Source organism: Drosophila sechellia, chromosome X (assembly GCF_004382195.2).
Source record: "Drosophila sechellia strain sech25 chromosome X, ASM438219v1, whole genome shotgun sequence".
Lineage (NCBI taxonomy): Eukaryota > Metazoa > Arthropoda > Insecta > Diptera > Drosophilidae > Drosophila > Drosophila sechellia.
Genome location: NC_045954.1, coordinates 18,946,578 through 18,964,455, shown reverse-complemented (window position 1 = coordinate 18,964,455; position 17,878 = coordinate 18,946,578). Strand labels below are relative to the sequence as shown.

The 17,878-nt window shown below is 44.5% G+C and overlaps 1 protein-coding gene and 1 long non-coding RNA gene across 4 annotated transcripts; one reads left to right on the top strand and one right to left on the bottom strand.

Moving 5' to 3' along the window:
• LOC6614910 lies at window positions 1-16,693 on the bottom strand. 3 transcript variants are annotated; one of them, XM_032724640.1, is made up of 11 exons: window positions 16,376-16,693; window positions 10,106-10,372; window positions 8,889-9,859; window positions 8,730-8,826; window positions 7,701-8,616; window positions 7,125-7,628; window positions 6,614-6,721; window positions 5,353-5,619; window positions 5,135-5,287; window positions 3,992-5,071; window positions 1-3,905 (listed from the first exon to the last, which is right to left on the bottom strand). In XM_032724640.1, exons 3-11 carry the CDS (start codon window positions 9,528-9,530, stop codon window positions 3,845-3,847), a joined length of 3,828 nt encoding a protein of 1,275 aa, XP_032580531.1. In that variant the 5' UTR covers window positions 9,531-9,859; window positions 10,106-10,372; window positions 16,376-16,693; the 3' UTR covers window positions 1-3,844. The 3 variants fall into 3 exon arrangements, with proteins under 3 accessions (XP_032580531.1, XP_032580532.1, XP_032580533.1); XM_032724641.1 differs by lacking the exon at window positions 16,376-16,693 and adding an exon at window positions 16,114-16,180; XM_032724642.1 differs by lacking the exon at window positions 6,614-6,721.
• On the top strand, window positions 15,410-17,306 carry LOC116801991. The gene is made up of 2 exons (XR_004362390.1): window positions 15,410-16,208; window positions 16,689-17,306. It is a non-coding gene; the product is annotated as an uncharacterized LOC116801991 (long non-coding RNA).
• Window positions 17,307-17,878: the final 572 nt, after the last annotated feature.

Below are 17,878 nucleotides of genomic sequence, written 5' to 3'. Positions count from 1 at the left end.
TACATTTTCGTCACTTGAATATTTATTGTACTTCATTTAAATCATTTTGTATTTGAATTTTTTTTACATACTTTTATGGTTTTTAATTTCATCAGCATAATTCAATAATATATAGTTTTTGTATAGTATAATAATTTTATAACACGTTTTTCTGCACTGTGCAAATAATTTTCCCATCAACTTCTATTCAATTTGCGAATTTCCTTTTAGTTATTTGCGTGATGGAGTGTTGATATTCAAATTTCCTTGAATTCTTAGTACAGTCTACATTAAATTGTTTTACATTTGATTTCATTTACCGACTAACATTTTGTTGTATATTCTTTTTTGTGTTTTTTTTTTTCTCAAAATAATTCATGTTTTTAACACTTTTGTAATAGTATAAGCTGTATACACTTATAATAAATGACTTGAATACATAATAACAAACGCCTCGGTTACAATCTTCAATCTTCACAACTGTATTCTTGACCCAGAATTTACATGGCGTTACTAAAAGCTCTGGAATCTTATGTATTAAGCATATTGTTTTGCGCATTCCTGTCCTCTAATCAGTGATGTGAGCACTAATTATCCAGAAATTAAAGTAAATATTTGCAGGGCAATGCCACCCACCTGTTGCGTGAAGTAGTACACACTTATGTAATCCATTAAACATACATAGTTATCGAATTCTTTGTTCTTATTATCAAAATGGCTCTGTGGCGGCTCAATCAATCCATCGGACCTCTAATGGTTCCTTAGTTCTATGCTCACCCGATACTCAAAAGTTCAAATAACACAATGGTACCACTTAAATACACAAGCAACATTCTTGGTTGCGAAATTCCAACACTACAGTCGAAAAATCGCAGCCAGTTCTAAAAAAAAAACATTTTTGGATCATCACAAAATGTACAAGAGCTTCTTCAAACTGAAAATGCATATTAAAGTTAAACACTTGAATCGAGAACGTATGATCTTGTATTTGCATTTTCTATTAACTATTCTATTTTGCAGAATGCTGTGGGTGGGGGAATCACTTAAATTCACATCAAACGTTCAATAAATAGCGAAATGGGATCAAATCAGGTAAAAATTGAATACGATATAATAACACGATTCTCCATTAGCTAAAGTCGTTCTATGTTGCATGCAATGATTCAGTAACTTATTCACTCTTTTATTCGAACATTTTGAGTACCGGGGTGGAGTAAAGTCGACAGCCGCGTTCTTGTGTTATATTTGTGTTTATGTAAGATTTCTGTTTCGGCAAGGAACCCATAAATATGCATGGGAACACTTAGTGTAAGCGATTAAAAGATATTCTCCATTGACTACTAAAAACATTCGGAACTTGTTCTTGCGATTTGCGTTTAAAGTAATTCATATCTTGCCTGCATTTGAATCTTTTGTTGTAAACTCTTAGTAAACTATTCATTTTTGGCATATTTGACTTACAACAACGGTAATACAAAAAAGTAAATGTACATAAAAAACAACAACAATACAATTTTCCTCCGCATTTACTACAACTTCCTTGGTGTTGTTCTAAAAGCTGCTATTATTATATATTTCGACAACAATTTCGGAACTTTTGCTGCTGCTGATTTATTCTGTTTGCATTAGGTATTCTTTTTTTCATTTTTCATTTTTCACTTGTATCTGTATTTTTCATTTTGTATTTTATTCTTTAACTCTTTAATTGCTCGGCTCGCATGAAGCAAAGTTAACGGTGGTTTCATGTACACATTTTGTACGCACGCCCTACACATCGGCACATCGTTCCTATTTTTCTATATGCTCTATAAGTTCAATATGCTCTATACTGATGTATGTACTCCCCGTACTCGTACCGTACCGTACCATCGTACTATTTCGTAATATCTATGCAACACTGGCTTTGATTTTCGGTACGCTCTTTACATTGGGGATATCGTTTTGGGGACTTATGTACGGATCTCGGAATTCAAGTGTTACAGCTTTGGGTTTTCGTCTCGTTAATTGAAGTAGTTCAAAAATGTGTGTTTAGCATAGAAAGCACAAAGAGAATTCATATATTCAGATAATCGGATATTCGGATATTCCGATATTCGGATATCCCATATAAAGATTGTTTACCAGCAAATCGGTTTTCGACAGTAAAGTAGCTAATTCATATGCACAATGAAAATAGAAATATATGTACTTAGATTGTAATAGTTCTTCGATAAGTTATCATCTTTCGATTCATATAAAGGTATTAGTCGCGAACAACCAGGATTTCATCTTAATTTGATTCTCTAATTTCTTTGTTTATCTGTTTCATATACTCGTCTCTTCTATTTGTTAGATTCACATTAAGTTAAGTTCGAATAGTTCGAATCGATCGAATGCAATTTGATCTTAGAGATGCGGCCCATCTCGCCTCCCTCCCATCGATGGATGTTGGCTCTACGAGTAAGAAGTGGTTAGTGTTATACTAACCACTGCGATTGTTTGGCCGGGCAGCTCAATACATTTCTAGTCGAATAGAGAAAATTACTAGGTAGTCATTGCTAGGACACGTGGGTATATAATCTGAAACGCACAAGTTGATCGCGCAAGTCAGTTTCGCATGGGCAAATACATAATACATAATCTGGCAAAGTTGGCTATGGGTTCTCTAATAATCTACATACATAATCACTTCTTCTCCTAAATATTTGCGTTTTCCAACTGTGTTTCATTTTCACTGCACATCAATTTTGGGGCTCGTGAGTTCTGGCATGTACGCGTGAAATGAAACGGCTAATTAACTTCGAACTGAGATTTCAAATGGCAACTACTTGCGCAGCAACTTGTGAATTTAATTATGCGAGGGACTTTTATTCTAGTTGGTGAATCGGAGCCATGGTTACATAGGCCCAACACTTTGTACTAATAGCTGAATAAATCTTGGGCTCCTGAGTTGACAAGGGGCAAGCATGATCGCCATCACCATCACAACTTCAGATAGTATTGTCCCCATTCTAGACCGAGGCACCAAGAATAGTATTCCAAGTGCCAGGCACCACCAGCTTGCCCTTTGCCAGCTCATCCTGGGGTTCTCGAGGTCACAAATTTGCTGGGATAACAAGAGCTTTTCCAGGGGAAAATACATAGTTGATCGCAGATGGATTGTGAAGTGTTCCCACTGCTGGCCTGCCTACCTTTATAATACAAATTATGGTCTATATTCATCGCGATCTTGATTACTGCTTTTGACTTTGAGGGGGAGTATATATATATATATATATATATATATATATATATATGTATGTGTAGCTTCGAATTAACTATGGAAAATTGTTTCTTATGCGCAGAAAGATCATATACATTGTATACATTAAAATGTGTCGTCTGCCGAATCTAAGCTCCGTTTAATTATCATCGTATCGCTTTTTACAAGTGAATCAGAAGGCGGCACTCGCGACTTTAAACACATTAATATCCATTTAGTTTTCTTCTGATTTTTCTCGTTACTCTAGTTAGCCACGTTAGCCATCTTAGCCACTTGGATTTGTAAATAAGTATGTACGTCTGTAGATAAAGTATGTATTTTTGTAGCATTCATAGACCGTTTTCATATCATTTCGTTTCAATTGAAATTGAAATTTTCAGCAATAAACCACTGCGCCTCGTTTGATTCAACGGCTTCAAGAACTTGTGAAGCATTTAACATTTACATATGCATACACTCAATTATTCAAATACTTACATTTACATAATATGTTTGCATGTGTACGTATTATAATAGATACTCCCTCCGTATAATAAACTTAGCTACCCAGGCCTGGCCCTACTTCTTCAATGGCTTCCTTTTCAGCAACTTGTTGACCACCGTCTTGAACAGATTGGGCTTTATTCATAAGTATCCCAGTGTGGCGTATGTCTTCACGAAGGTGCCGTCGTTGGTGCTGACGTTCCTGTGGATGAGCATTGGTTGGGAGGAGAAGGAGAAGGAGAAAGCGGACTTAGCCACGTTTTAGGTGGTGTGAAACTTTATACTAACTCGTCTTCCCAGGGACACACCGCATTGTGGTCAGCTGCCTCCATGCTGCTGCCGCCGGCCCTTTCGCGCGCATCCTTGTCCTTTTCGTCCTGCGAGCTAAGTTTCTTGCCCTCGGAATTTCGCTTCTTGCGCCGCTTACGCGCCTCCTCGTTGCTGGATGTGGGCGTGGCCGTAACCGAGCCGGAGGCCATCACCAGTTCCCTGCTGCTGCTGCTGGGCGGAGCAGAATGAGAAGGAGGAGGAGGAGCGGCCGGTTCGCACGGCTCGTCGTCCACGGTGTCCACGTCCAGTTCGGCCAGGGGCGCCATGGAGGGCGCCGGGGTGGGTGCTGGCGGTATATAGCCAATGTCTATGCTATCAAAGTCTTCCACTGCGTCCTTGGCATCGCCAAACTGCAGTCCCTCCTGGTACTCGTCGGTGGTTGGTGAAAGCTCGTCCAGAACCGTCTGCTCGATTTCAGCGTCTCTTTCTGCATCGTCCGCCCGCACTGCTTGATCCTCGGTGGTGATGGTGGTGGTGTTGGTCGTGGTTGCCATCTTTGCCAGATCCTCGCCTGGCTCTGCTGATGCGGTCTCAGCGGACACGGGCGTAGTTGCCTCTGGCACCAGGACCTTAATGGTGGGCGGACTACCTGGCTCTGTTTGGACACCACTGCCCTGCTCGATCAGCTCGATTTGGACCTCCTTGACCGTGGTCACAGTCGCCGTGGCCTCGCCGAGCTGGTTGCCTTGGATTGAACAGGAGCTTCCCGGGATCTCGGTCGAATCGACCAACTGATCCGCCTGATTCTCGCTTTCTCCCGGTGGTGGCGTGATCTTCGTTATGGGCGGCGGGGTCTGTTCGGGGGTGGGTACTACTAGAAGCGGCGGCTCCGATGTCGAGGACTCGCCCAGGGATATTTTGTTCAGTTCCTCCTCCAATTCCGCATCGACATCCGAGCCAGATGGCGGATCTTTGGCGATGCCTTGGCCACTGCCGTACACAGCACTGCGTGCCTGCAGCGGAGTGGAGCTGCTGGGCGCCACAGTTGGTGAGGAGGTCGTCGTTGGAGTGCCTCCTAGCTGGAAATCCGGAGTGGGGCTGCCAAGGCAATAGAAGACGCTTTAAAATTCGAGATGCTTTGGCATGAAAGCACTTGATTACCTTGGAGTAAATGAGACTGACGCCCGACGCTGCTCCGGAATGTTGGGAATCAGACGCTTTATGCCTGCTTCGCCGCTGTCCACGGTGTTCTGATGGCGAATGCCCAAATTGCGCTGCATTCGATCATTCACATCGCTGTTGTCCGAGGAAGTGCTGCGCATAAAATGTTGATTACTGGCTGTCCAAACATCCGGAGTTTCTGGGTGGTGTGCGCCTACCTATTTAATCGCATTGGTTGCCCGGTGGAACTTAGGATCTTCGACGCTCCTGCCCCACCTGCTGGAGCCGCTGCCGGCGTCTCTGTGGCACTATCCAGTTCCCAGGGACACACGGATAGCTTCACTTGCGCCGCAGGCGGCGGCGGAACTGATTCGGCTGGGTCATCCCACGGGCAGACGGCACTGCTGGCCGCCGCAGCCAGAGCTGTGGACGACGATGTGGACTCCGTGGCATCGAGGACGGTGGTCTTCGTCTTTGGCGTTTCTCTGCGGGACAAACCATGGTACACATATATACATTATAGCAATTCCTGGAAACCATATGCTCTATATACACATTTAGACGGCGGTTAAAAGGAATGCTGGTGTTCAACATGTAGACTTACATATATGCATATGTACAATTGGTAACAGAAAAGGGTAAGAGGCGCATGGGAGAAGCATCCGGAAACGAACAGTCAAATCGGCCATATTTATCTTATGTCGAAATGGTACATAAATAGTACAGAACACACACAATATAACAACAGCAAACATTCGAGCATAGCAACGATTGTATATTCGGAGACAGTTGGTGAAGTCTGGAAGAGAGGCGAGGCAAACAGGATCGCAGCGGTGACAGTGGTGACATACAGACTGGGCAACTGGCAACTGGCAACTCGCTGGACAGATGCAGATGACAGGAAACAGCAAAGTGGAAATGCCAAAGTCGGTGCATCCGACTTTCATATATCCGGTACTCGATTCATAACACAAGAGCTACATCCTTTTATTAAGATCAATCGGACTGGGTGGTTGTATCCCAAAACTTGTTAGGTACATAACAAAATAGAGCCTAAACTGGATAGGAATATTAACATATTTCAATAATATAGTTTAAACTTAATGCTGAAGTACCGGTTATACTAAGGGCATTGCGGTGAAGTTAGACAACAAGTAAGTTTACAAAAGAGTTTGATGTCGCCCATTCCCCCAAGATGCAATATTTTATACTAAAGTTAACAAATACATATATTAAGCTCTCAAGTTGCCTAGTAGCTTGGACAAATAGTTGGATATCTCAAAGATGGGCAGAACAGGCGACAAGTCGAGGGTAACAGAAGGCAAGTAACGCAAAGATCTGGGGCACAGATCGAACGTTGAACAAAAGAGGTGTGGATAGGAGAAAACTAGCATTACGTTTAGGGTTTGGAAAGAGTTTAGTTAGTACAAGTGGTAAGTAGTAAGCGTTTCGCAAAACCAATCAATAAACATGTCTTACGGAAGTGTCTGCAAACTACTTTCGCGATTCCCGTAAGCCGCATATATCCCAATATCCATGATCGCCATGTGGCGCTGTGGCATATCGCCTCGATAAATTGAATCGCTACTGCAGTGCGTGTGTGATGTAAATTGTATGGCATATATATGATATAATCAATTGTTAGAGTATCAATTGTTGTTCAATTGTTCGGGGGTTTCAGGTTTCGGGTATCGGGTATCGGGTTTCGGGTTTCGGGTTTCGGATTTCGGATTTCGGATTCTTTGTTGTTTTCGTTCTAAAGGTCTCGTGCGCATCGTGAAAAAGTTAGTAGTATAGTAGTATATATGTTGAATGGAAACCAAAAGCTTTGTCGCCAAAAATCAAAACGATGTTTTTGCTTAGCTTGGCTCTTTCAGGCAAATCAAACATTGCGAAAAATCAGAAAAATTAGCTCGCTGAATATCGATCGTATCGATTATTGAACTGAACTCACTCAGCACCTCTCCATCCGGTCGAGATCTTTACTTACCTGAAGGGGATTTCGCTGAGATTACTCTGGGAATGAGAGTGCGGTACCTTGGAGCCGGCATCCTTGTTCACACCGATCACGGCCAGCTCGTGGGCGGAGCCCGTGAGGCTGCGATCGCTGCCACGACGACGGGCGAGATTTCCTTGTGGTGGAGCCTGCATCATGGAGCTGCCGGCGGATGTGCCGCTGGGTCCTTTGGCCGCATCCCCCAGATTCGGCTGGCTACTCAGCGCGGCTGTCATTTTCTTCTTGGCACCGCTCACGCCGCCAAAGTTGAAAAAGCGCTTCTTGTACGACGGCTGTATGCCGGTGTCCAGCAGGCGTTTGTAGTGCTCCGACCGTATGAATCTCGGGTAGCAATCCTTCTTCAGCAGCAGCATGTATATGTGCTCCGATGCTGAGTCAAAAGTGAACCGCGATGGATTCTTCAGGCCCTTGAGCACGCTCTCCATGGTCTTGCCATCAATATTAATCTCGCACGGTGCGCCGGGCTTCAAAAACTCCCTGCAACAACAAAAACAGAAAAGATTACACATACATATAAAGGTGATCAAGTGGAGGGTTCGTCATACGCACTCGTAGATTTCGTTGACCTTTCGCGCCACTTGGGAGTGGGCGGAACGGCGCAATCGATTGACTGCTATCCAGAAGCGGATGTTCTCGTGCGAGTACTCCTTCTCCAGGAAGCCGGTAAACTCCTGCAGGCCAGTGGGATCGGAGACGAGCTCCTCGATGGAGATGGCCCACCGCTTGACGCGCTTCTCTGTGGGAATGTCCACAAAGGTGTTGTTCAGCTGCCAGAAGGCAATATCCTCCGTCACCCATGGATTGGAGGGCAGTGCCGGCTGCAGAAAGAAATCGTATTCGGAGAATGTCTCCGAGTAGCAAACGAGCGACTCGCAGGCCTGCGACATCTTCATCCGCGTCCGATTCAGCGACTTGCCCAAGTAGTCAACGTCGCGCTGCATGTCATCGACAGTCTTTTTTTTATTGGGCTTGAGGCCCTGACGATCGCGCGAAGGCACTGGACAGGGCTCCAACGGAGTGAACTGGCCAGGTGGTGGACGGTGAACTCTCCAGTAAGCTCGTTCCTGCGAGTCTCCCACGATCTTGTCACCTTTCTTGCGCTCCTTGGCCAGACGCACCTGCTCCTCGGCCTGCATCGAGATGAAGTCCCACTTGCCCTTCAGGTTCTTGTGCAGCGAGGCCAGTGCCTCCGCCTCGTAGTCCTCCAGTGCATGGCGCTGCTTGTTGCGCAGCGATCGCTTGGCCAAATAGATGGCGTACTCCACGTTATCCGGCGCCTTGTGCTGCCAGGGCCAATAGTAGGGCGTTTGGAACCGATACAGCGACGAGTCGTCCTTCACGGTCAGCGTCTTTGAGTCGTTGACCGGAAAGAAGTAGCCGTGCAGACACAGTTGGTTAGCAATGTTAAGGGCCTCCGACTCCTCGATTTGCAGGCGATCCATCAGCCATTCAATTAGATCGTATCCTGAAAGTGACCAATATGCAATCAGCGATTAGTTAAATGGTTATAAATCCTTATAAGCTAAATCCAAGTTATTATGACATTTTGAGGATTGGATGATGTAACGGACCACTTACCCATAAACGCATATGGTATGGAAGTCAGGAACATCTTCTGCTGTCGCACAGGCACGCCATGTTCCTGATCTTGCATCTCCCGCACCAGCATTTCCATCTAAAGAAATGTAAAATATATTGGAGCAATTCAATTAGGATATACCAGGTCATTGCACCAACCTTATCGAAAGCCATGGGTCGTGATAGCTTCTCGATGGCCTGCTGTTGGTTGCCGCTGCCGCCGCTGGAGCCGAGTAGTCCACCGCCTGACCCACTGACGGATATGGAGCCGTGATGGTGGCTTTGTGGCGCTGCACTCGGCACACTGGCCGGATGCGGTTGCTGGCGCTGGTGCTGCGGCTGTGGCTGTGACTGTGACTGCTGTGGGGCATGCGGATGCGTATGCTGGTGGTGGTGCTGCAGGTGGTGGTGACCCACCGAGCTGCCGCTGAAGGCAGTGGCTGCCTGCGTGGTGGCCGATATGGCCGTGGCGGTGGAGGCTAGGGCGGGACTGCTGCCGCTGTTCGCGTTCCCGCTGCTGCTGCTCGTGGCGGTGGCGGCGGTGCTACTGGCATTGTTGTTGCCACCCGCCGAGGGCGACAACTGTTGCATGGCCTGGAGCACGGCATGCGGCTGAAGACTCAGACTGGTTGGCTTGCTGGGCACCAGGGACAACTGGGCCTGTGCCGGTGGCTGCGGGTTGGGCGCGGCACCCGGTCCCGTGGCTGGTGCGGATACGACCACGGGCACGAGGGCCGCCGACTGATTACGGAGCACCAGCTGCCGATCCCTGTCCGGCGGCACTCCGCCGGGTGGTTCCATGACCGCTGTGCCTGCTGGCGCGGCGGCGATTTGGCTGCCGTCTCTGGCCCGTCGGCCTCGTCCGCCTCCTCGTCGTCCGCCTGTTCGTCCTGGTTCTTACTGATCCGCTGGGAACAGTTCGGTTTGGTTGATATATATCAAAGTTGCTTCGTTCGGAAGTGTGCTTTCATTTACGCGTTCCGGATGTATCCGTTCGCTTCATGATCTTTAGCGCGATTTATTACCGCTGAATGAAGTATTCTGTGAATGTGTCCTACTTCTAATTGTGTGCGTTGCTCTCGGTTTTAGTTACCCGAATTCCATCATGTCCTTGTGTATGGAAATATTTGCTGAAAATAGGCAAACAGTTCGATGAAATAACTGAAGAATTGAGCTTAAAAATCTTCCATAAAAGTGTCGAAAAGTCCGCTACAATATTTTAAGGAGCTGAAGTCTCGTCAATATGAGGGGTATCTTGATGATTCTATTTTCGCTGCATACTTTTAGACACCCACAGTGTGCATCGAGGATGGTAAACATTTCTGATTAAATCCCAGCGAAGGAAAGCACCTTACAATATACATGAGCAAACTTACAATGTTTCATGGTTCGGTCGGGTTGGCTTCTCCTTTCTTTCCGTTAAAAGTGACGCCCCCTAGTATCGCCTATCGCCGGCGAAGCCCTTGTGGAGTGCCCTCTTCTCGGCCAGCTTGCTGTAGCAACCACCGCAAGATGCTGAACTGGTGTTTAAATTGATTGGGACTCCTTTTACTTATTCGATCCATAAATAGCCCGCTTTCATGGCCTCCAAATGGCGGGTATTCAGTGTCAGGACTTTAAAGGCGGTGTGTGCAGGTGAAAACCTACAAAAGGCGTACAGAAAATACATCAGTTTATATGCAGCTACTGTTTGTATACACACATACAAGCCAACTAACTTGATCATTTCAGGCATTCATTCAAAAACGACTTCATTTTTTATTGCATACTTTCAGACATCTTTTTAAGTGCCTTCAACAGTCAAGTGCTGCTGGCGGGAACTCCCACCTTAACCCGGAATTTAAACGGAAATACGTTTTTCTGGGCCAAATTGAACAATTTACCCCATTCTCCACGTTTTAAGCTGGCCTCTGCGATTTCCCTACCTCACAGAAAGGATAGCAAGGATATACAGGATACTGTTTTTTATATCCTTGAGGTTTCATGACTTTAGTGTCATGACTATGTCTGACTACATCCTATGTACATACATATATTTCCAGCATAAATGCTCCGGAGTTTAGTGGCCTTTCAAAATGATTTTCCAACTAACAATATAACAAATTGTTATGCAGCTGCGAGGGTATTCGACTTTTGGCTCGCCAAGCGAGCTTTTCATTCTTGTTATTTGTAGTTGCGTGCCCGCGGCAAACTTGTATAACCATTTTGTCATTAACAAACGCACTTTGCCCTATCGACCTCTTTCCGCTCCAGTCAAATACCAGTGGATACATGTAGCAGTGGAGCCGCTCGCGTGCGACTCCAATGTGCCAGGTTTACTGCGCCTCCTTTAATGATAGCATTTGAAAATAACAAAGGCTGTTGGGCTTAAATTGGCAGAAAAATGGGTCTGTGACACCAATATTGGTAACTATAAGATGCAGACGAACAACGCCCCTAAATATATATATTCAGGAGTGGGGAGATTTTTGAAGTATATAGTATCATTGGGGAAATCCTCTATACAGGTCTTCAAAAGTATGCAATGGCTCCGATGGAAATTAACGCTCTTTTCAATCATTTTGGCCAGAAAATGATAATAATTTTAATTTGTTTTCCCAATGAGAATGAAAGCCTCCAAGAAATTCGTTAGTGAAGCTCTTGTAACAGTGTAGGGTAACAGCCACAGGAAAACAACTATAAAGGTATCCAAAAGTATGAAATAGTTAAGTTTGCTTAATTTGATACTAATTTTATTTAATTTCCAAATAAGAATATGTAGCTTCTTGATAGCTTTTAAGCAATCCATTCATTTAAGCTATTCAATCAGTGGAGTCGCAGGAAAAAGAACTAGTAAGGTATCCAAAAGTATGCAATACTTTTCTGTGAAATGCCTTCTTTTCGAAATAAGAACTTGTAGCTTTTCTAAAGCCTACAAGAAATGCGATGGTGTAGTCATTGCATCAGTGGGGCATACAAAACACCTATAAAGGTGTCCAAAGGTATGCAATAGCTGAGTTCGAAAGTTGTTTCATTTTCGCTGCATACTTTTTGGCATTCTCGCAACACTTGGCTCCAGAAATGAGAATGTGTTGTAGCTTCTTAAAGCCTTCTCTAGATATTCCCGCTGGACTGCGAGGCGATAAAGTCAATTTAAACATCCCCGGGGCCATTTCAATCCAATCAATAATGCACTCTGTGCGCTGTCTTTCCGCATCGATTTGTTCATTTGTCAATCAAGCGGAGCTCTGGAGCTCTAGGCTCATGCTCGGGCAGAGCATTAGGTGCCCACCTTATGTATGTGCAGAGTGGTCGCTTCTAGCAAATTAAAAAGGATTTAATTCAATTACGTAAGACGTGCCCGGTGCGTACTTAGCGATGATGGCGAACCACTCAAAGGACACATGCATGCATTTGCGTACTTCAGCAATTTTCTGGGCAAATCGGGGACTTTACGGCAAACTTCCGAGCTTTCGAATTGTTTGCGTTTGCAATTCTGCAAAAATCTGCACAATTTCAGGCTGAACAATTGTGGTTTTCCCATTCACTGAGATATTTTCGGAGCGATTTCTTGGAATTCCAATCAACAAGGGGAGCTCCAAACTCATAATTCATCTGCATTCCTAATCAGGTGGTATAGGTTGCTTTCAAGGCGGTTAAACTTATCTGGAAATCGCACGACAATGTAACTTAGATGGTATTTATTTACCTATACTTTAGCCCGAAAAACAACAGCTCAAAACTAAGCGAGAAAATAATAATCAATTTCCCGATGCATTTGGCTCAACTCCAGGCATTTCCCCGAAAAATAATAATAATTGGAACGCTTATTCCAGTTACCGAACAGCAGCACAGAGGCATTATGAGGGCTTTACGGACTTCCTGTGCTGGCGCATATATATACACATATATATATATTTATATATATACATAGCATATATATATATATGTGCATATGTATATGGCAAACAGCGAGTGGGAAAGTTTGCTTTACTATATTTAATTTGTTTGCCGAGATTTGCTGTTCTAATTTTGATAAGTAGCGCTGACTTTGTTGGGCTTTGTTGCCGCCACTGTTGAAGCGTTTTCCCCACCAGCCCCTCCCACGTGAAGTGCCCGCCCCCACAACCCGCACCACCACCCCCCCTTCGACCATTTAAATGTGACTTTTGTCATGCATTTGTCGCAGGCGGCTGCCCTTGTCGTTGTCGTCGTTACTGGGCCGGAAGTTGGTTTCAAACTGTTGGCAAATGAGTTTCCGTTTGCGAGGGAGGTTTCCTGCCTGCAGTCCTTGTTGTTCTTGCTGCTCTCGCTGTTGACTCTCTGGCTGCCTTTTGCTCCTTTTTGCCTTAGCTTCTGGTTTTTTGTGCCAATGTTACATGCTCGCACAGTTAGCAAAAGTTTATTAATTTGCTGCACATCGGGTTTGCCCACTTTTTATTTATTACTCGGAATCTGGCAGTCGATGAAAAATTGCCAAACATAATAAACAAATCTGGGCGTTTCGATTGTCTGTCCACAGCTGTGGACCTCTTAATAACCGATTGTACCAATAAATAAGTACTTAATGAGCTCGATGAGCTTGCGATGCACATGTGAGATATATTATTTCTTACTTATATTTATCACATAGGATTGCGCCTGCTACTCGAAATCCTGATCCTACCAGCTGCCCTATATGCGCCACAATGCAATGAACAATAAACCTTTAAAGTAAACAAGTGCGAGCCTCTTGGCCAACTTAACCAACTCGTAAACAAGGCTGAATTAACTATGAGAAAGCACACACATATCCTTGTGTTCTGGGCCACACACAACACACCGACACGGGATGCAAATTGACTCTGAAGCAGCATTTAGTCGTCCCTCGCAGTGCTGAATGCTGCACCCCGAGCACTGAGTACTAAGTACTGAGCACTGAGCCCTGGCTACCCCGACTATTGGGTACTGGGAACTCTGAGGAAACTGGGCAAGCTGAGGAAACTGGGGTAACGGGGAAACTGGGGAAACTGAGGAAACTCAGGAAACTCAAGATGCCCACAGTTCGCAGTGGTAGGAGCTTATCTTTGCATTGATATTGATTACCATCTCGTGCAATGGTGCTCTGGTTGCACGGCGCAGTTGATGCGATTACAGCTGGCTGCTGGGCTCTCGAGTTGCCTTAAGCAGGGGGCTTTGTTAAAGGATTACTTTAAGATGCCCCATTGTTTACGTTCTTTTGAGGATTTAATCTTCCCACACATTACTTTGGTCAAGGCCACCGAAACACTGACGCTGCCGCCTACGCCCACGACCACCCCACAACGCCCACCTTGAGAGCCCACAACTGCAGCAGTGCATCGGAACTAAGACTATGCAGCACGCTGGAACGACTTCCCAAAACTGATTAGATACAGATCCTGGCATTTACCACTCGACCTCCTGCGCTGCATTGGCATAACAATAGTCGTTAATCACTAAAGAGGCCATAGGAATACTTGGAAATCATGAAATCTATTTTAAACGAAGTCCAAAGGAGCTGTTATTTGGAATTTCAAAGGGCTTAAGGCTACCAATTAAAGGGAAATATGTATATGAAATATAAAGGAATTTGCACGAAACAGCTTAGTTAAACTGTACGTTAATGAACAAAAGGAATCTTGTTGGGAATGACCGAACGGCTATATCTATATATCTTTAAGAAGCTTATCTTACTTGACCGGCCAAATTTTATAAGAGACAATCCTCTGCGGATTTGTAGAGCCGCCTGGTCATGTGATATGGGCGTCGTGGCCCCATCTGAGTGAACTGGGCTGTCTACAGATGAGTGTAGTGGCGATCGCTCCGCCGTTTTCCATCAAGATCTGGCTGAGTAATTACGCCGTAAATGCGAAAATAACAGTGTGCAGTGTGGAATGGGGAATCAACACTGCCACGTCTGGATTTGGTATGTACTTGCTGGCCGGGGCTAAATTTGTTTGTACTCTTTCGATATTCGGATGCCATAAAATAAGGCCGAGCCATCAAACATATTTGGCTAGACATGCGATAATGGAAGTGTACCATGGGTACGGTACGATACCATACACCCATTCACATCGATATCGAACTACTTATTCGTAATAGAACTTTAATTTAAGGGCAGTTCATGGATCGACTAGACGTCCAATCAATTTTACCCAGGGAGAGTAATTGGCCGTTTTCTATAACTTACGACTACGCACATGAACTCACACACATCTGGGAAATTGCTGAAAAGAATTTCACGTGCGTACGAAGAAGAAAAGATAAACAATACCTGTTGGGGATCAGTGTAGTGTATATCTAATAGCGACGATAAGGCATTGAGATAACAATTATTCGAGGGTTACATAGGAATTGCCCATAATGGTGCAGAATGTTATTAGTTGCATACTTTCAAACACCTCTCGCCGATTTTTAAGGTTATGAGCAAGTTGTCATCTATGACCACTGGCGATTATCGAGAACTACAACTGAACTACATAGTGTACTAACTTCCTGTTAGTGCCGCGTACAAAGTTCGTAAACAAATCATATTTCGGCATAACTTCGAAGTTATAAACCAAGAGAACAGTGCTCACATCAACAGTAGACAATGAAAACATCAAGGTTAAGTTTGGAGTTTCCCCCCACCAGCAATGTTTTGGAGCTTCGCCCAGCTGAACCAGCTGTCTCCCATTACTTTTGGGGTCGTTTTGGCCTTCGTGAGCCAAGCTGACGTAAGGCCGAAAGCGTTGATCGACTTGGGCAGGCTCCACTGTAGATCGAATCAACAAACATTTTTACAGACTTTCTGGCCAACGAACACCACTGTCGAAGGGGGAATACAAGCTAATAAACTAAAACGGTACAGTATCAGAGAAAGTGTGCCTATAGGGGGACTATATTTCTTTGTGCGCCCGTGTGTGTGTGTGTGTCGGGTGCGGGTGCTATTGCATGCGTGTGCGTGTGTGAGTGTGGGCGAAGAGAGAGCTTTGATAGGCGCACACACACGCACACACTCTCTGGTTTTTCTATGGAGGGGGCGTAATTGATGATGATTTTGCTAGGGTGCCTGTTTGTGTGTGTGTGCAACAACAATATCAACAACCAGATAGCAGCAGCAGCAGCAGTAACAACAACAACAACAATAACGGCAGAAAACTTTGCGCAAAAACAGTTATTTCACTTGGGGAGTTCAGGACTTGGCCGCTGCTGTTGCTCTTTTTGTTGCTTTCGTTGAACTCTCACACCTTTGGCCATTCGAAATTCGTTTGCCATAACATACAATAAACAAAAATCACCAAGTACACACATTTCCGTATTTTTATACAACCGTGTGTATACACATACATACACCCAGTGGGCAATTAAATATTTACGTCCACCGAGCCAGCTGGTTCGCAACTTCTCCCGGAACACTCACTGTCTTCTCCGCCACACCACAAATTGTGTGTGTTGGTGTGCACACTCGCAGCACACACAAACACACACACACCAGCGTCTGGGTCAAGTGAAAATGTATTATTGGGCACTTTTCATATTTTCCACATGCAGACGATTCTCTTTTCTCCGCGTATTGTTCACATTTTCACTGTCAATGTTAGCATAACTAACGGTGTTCGCACTTTCGCACACAAACAAATACATCGTTTTTTTAACCTCCTTTTTTTGTCTTCTTTTGCTACCTTATTGCGCTGCCTTTGCTTCGTTTTCGCTTTTCCTTCTCCTTTTCGTTTCTATGTATGGCCTTCTCCTTCGGGGACTCTCGCGACTTTCTAAAAAAAATCGTTTTTGCGTATTCCCTTTCGTTGCACAGCACTCTCACCGAAATTGATAAAAAAAATAGGAGAAAATCTCACTAAACAAAAAGAAAAAACCAGGCATCTTCCGAAAATGCAGCACACCACGAACCGCAAAGAACACACAACACTATATAAATCGATTCGAAATTCCAATTGTGCGATTGCAAAATACAGAGTTCTTCTATTCTTCTTCTAGTTGGGCCTTCTTGTTATTCCGCCTAGCTGGTGCTTATGTCTCCATGTTGCCCGATGCGATGTGGATGTGCTCCCTGAACCCAACGCAAAAAAAACACCGTCAGCGCGAGCAAACGACGCACGCACGACAAGGACGTCCGCCGCACACGATACTTTGAGCCAGTGTCCGCATGTAGGAAAATGGAAAATGGATTTTCCTGCGCCAACAGCGCCAGCAGCAGCAGTCTCCATTTTTCGGCAACCCGAATGCCAACGAGCGAATCGAAACGAATCGAGAAGAGAGCGGCAGAGAGAGTAGCGATAGCGAGAGCGCCAGCGCCAAGTTTCTCGGGTGGAAAAGCTGCGGTCAGCCCTGTGGCAACGCAGTTGGAAAAACCAGTGCCCGCGGCCCGCTGGAAAAGCTAGGCTGCCCGCGAACTTTGCCACTGGAAGAGGAAGATTGCACGAAATTACGACTCCTTACAACTATCGCTTTTTTGGCCATCTCTATCGCGAATGTAATACTCGTTATTTTTTAAAACTTACGGCAATTCACTTAATGTAACTAAACGGATACTCGTTACGGCAATTCCAATTACTTATCGAATATTTATCATAAAGCTTGCCTGTTAACGCGAAATTGCATCATTTTTCTGGGATATCGAAGATAATGGGGAATATAATGAGAAAACATTTTAAAATTATACAAAAGTGTGGGCGTGAAAAGCGATAGAAATTATGAAGACTAATAAGATTATGAAAAACTATCAAAAAGTTGTTCAAAAATGTGAGCCTGGCAGTTTTTGGCGGTTTTAGCGCGTTAGAGTGGGCGTATCTAAATTTTTTTTTTGCAAATCGATAGAAATTTACAAGACTAATAAAACTGTGAAAAATATCAAACCATTTTTCAAACGTGTGGGCGTGGCAGTTTTGTTCGGTTTGTGGGCATTAGAGTGGGCGTGACAACATGGGTCAACAAACTTGCTCTGCGTGTATGTCTCTAAAATCTGTATGCTTTATCTAAACCTTTTAACTCTTATAGTTCCTGAGATCTCGACGTTCATACGGACATGACCAGATCAACTTGGCTATTGATCCTGATCAAGAATATATAGATATATACTTTATTTGGTCGGAAACGCTTCTTTCTGCATGTTACATACTATTCAACGAACCCTTTTACTCTACGAGTAACGGGTATAATTGTAAGCA

What these genes read in the sequence shown, in the direction of transcription:
- LOC6614910 (XM_032724640.1), bottom strand. Translation starts at nt 9,530, where the DNA reads ATGGAACCACCCGGCGGAGTGCCGCCGGACAGGGATCGGCAGCTGGTG. An exon ending in CTCAGCGAAATCCCCTTCAG is followed by an intron (nt 6,722 to 7,124) that starts GTAAGTAAAGAT and finishes CACGCACTGCAG; the next exon opens with TAGCGATTCAATTTATCGAG. An exon ending in AGTAGTTTGCAGACACTTCC is followed by an intron (nt 5,620 to 6,613) that starts GTAAGACATGTT and finishes TTTGTCCCGCAG; the next exon opens with AGAAACGCCAAAGACGAAGA.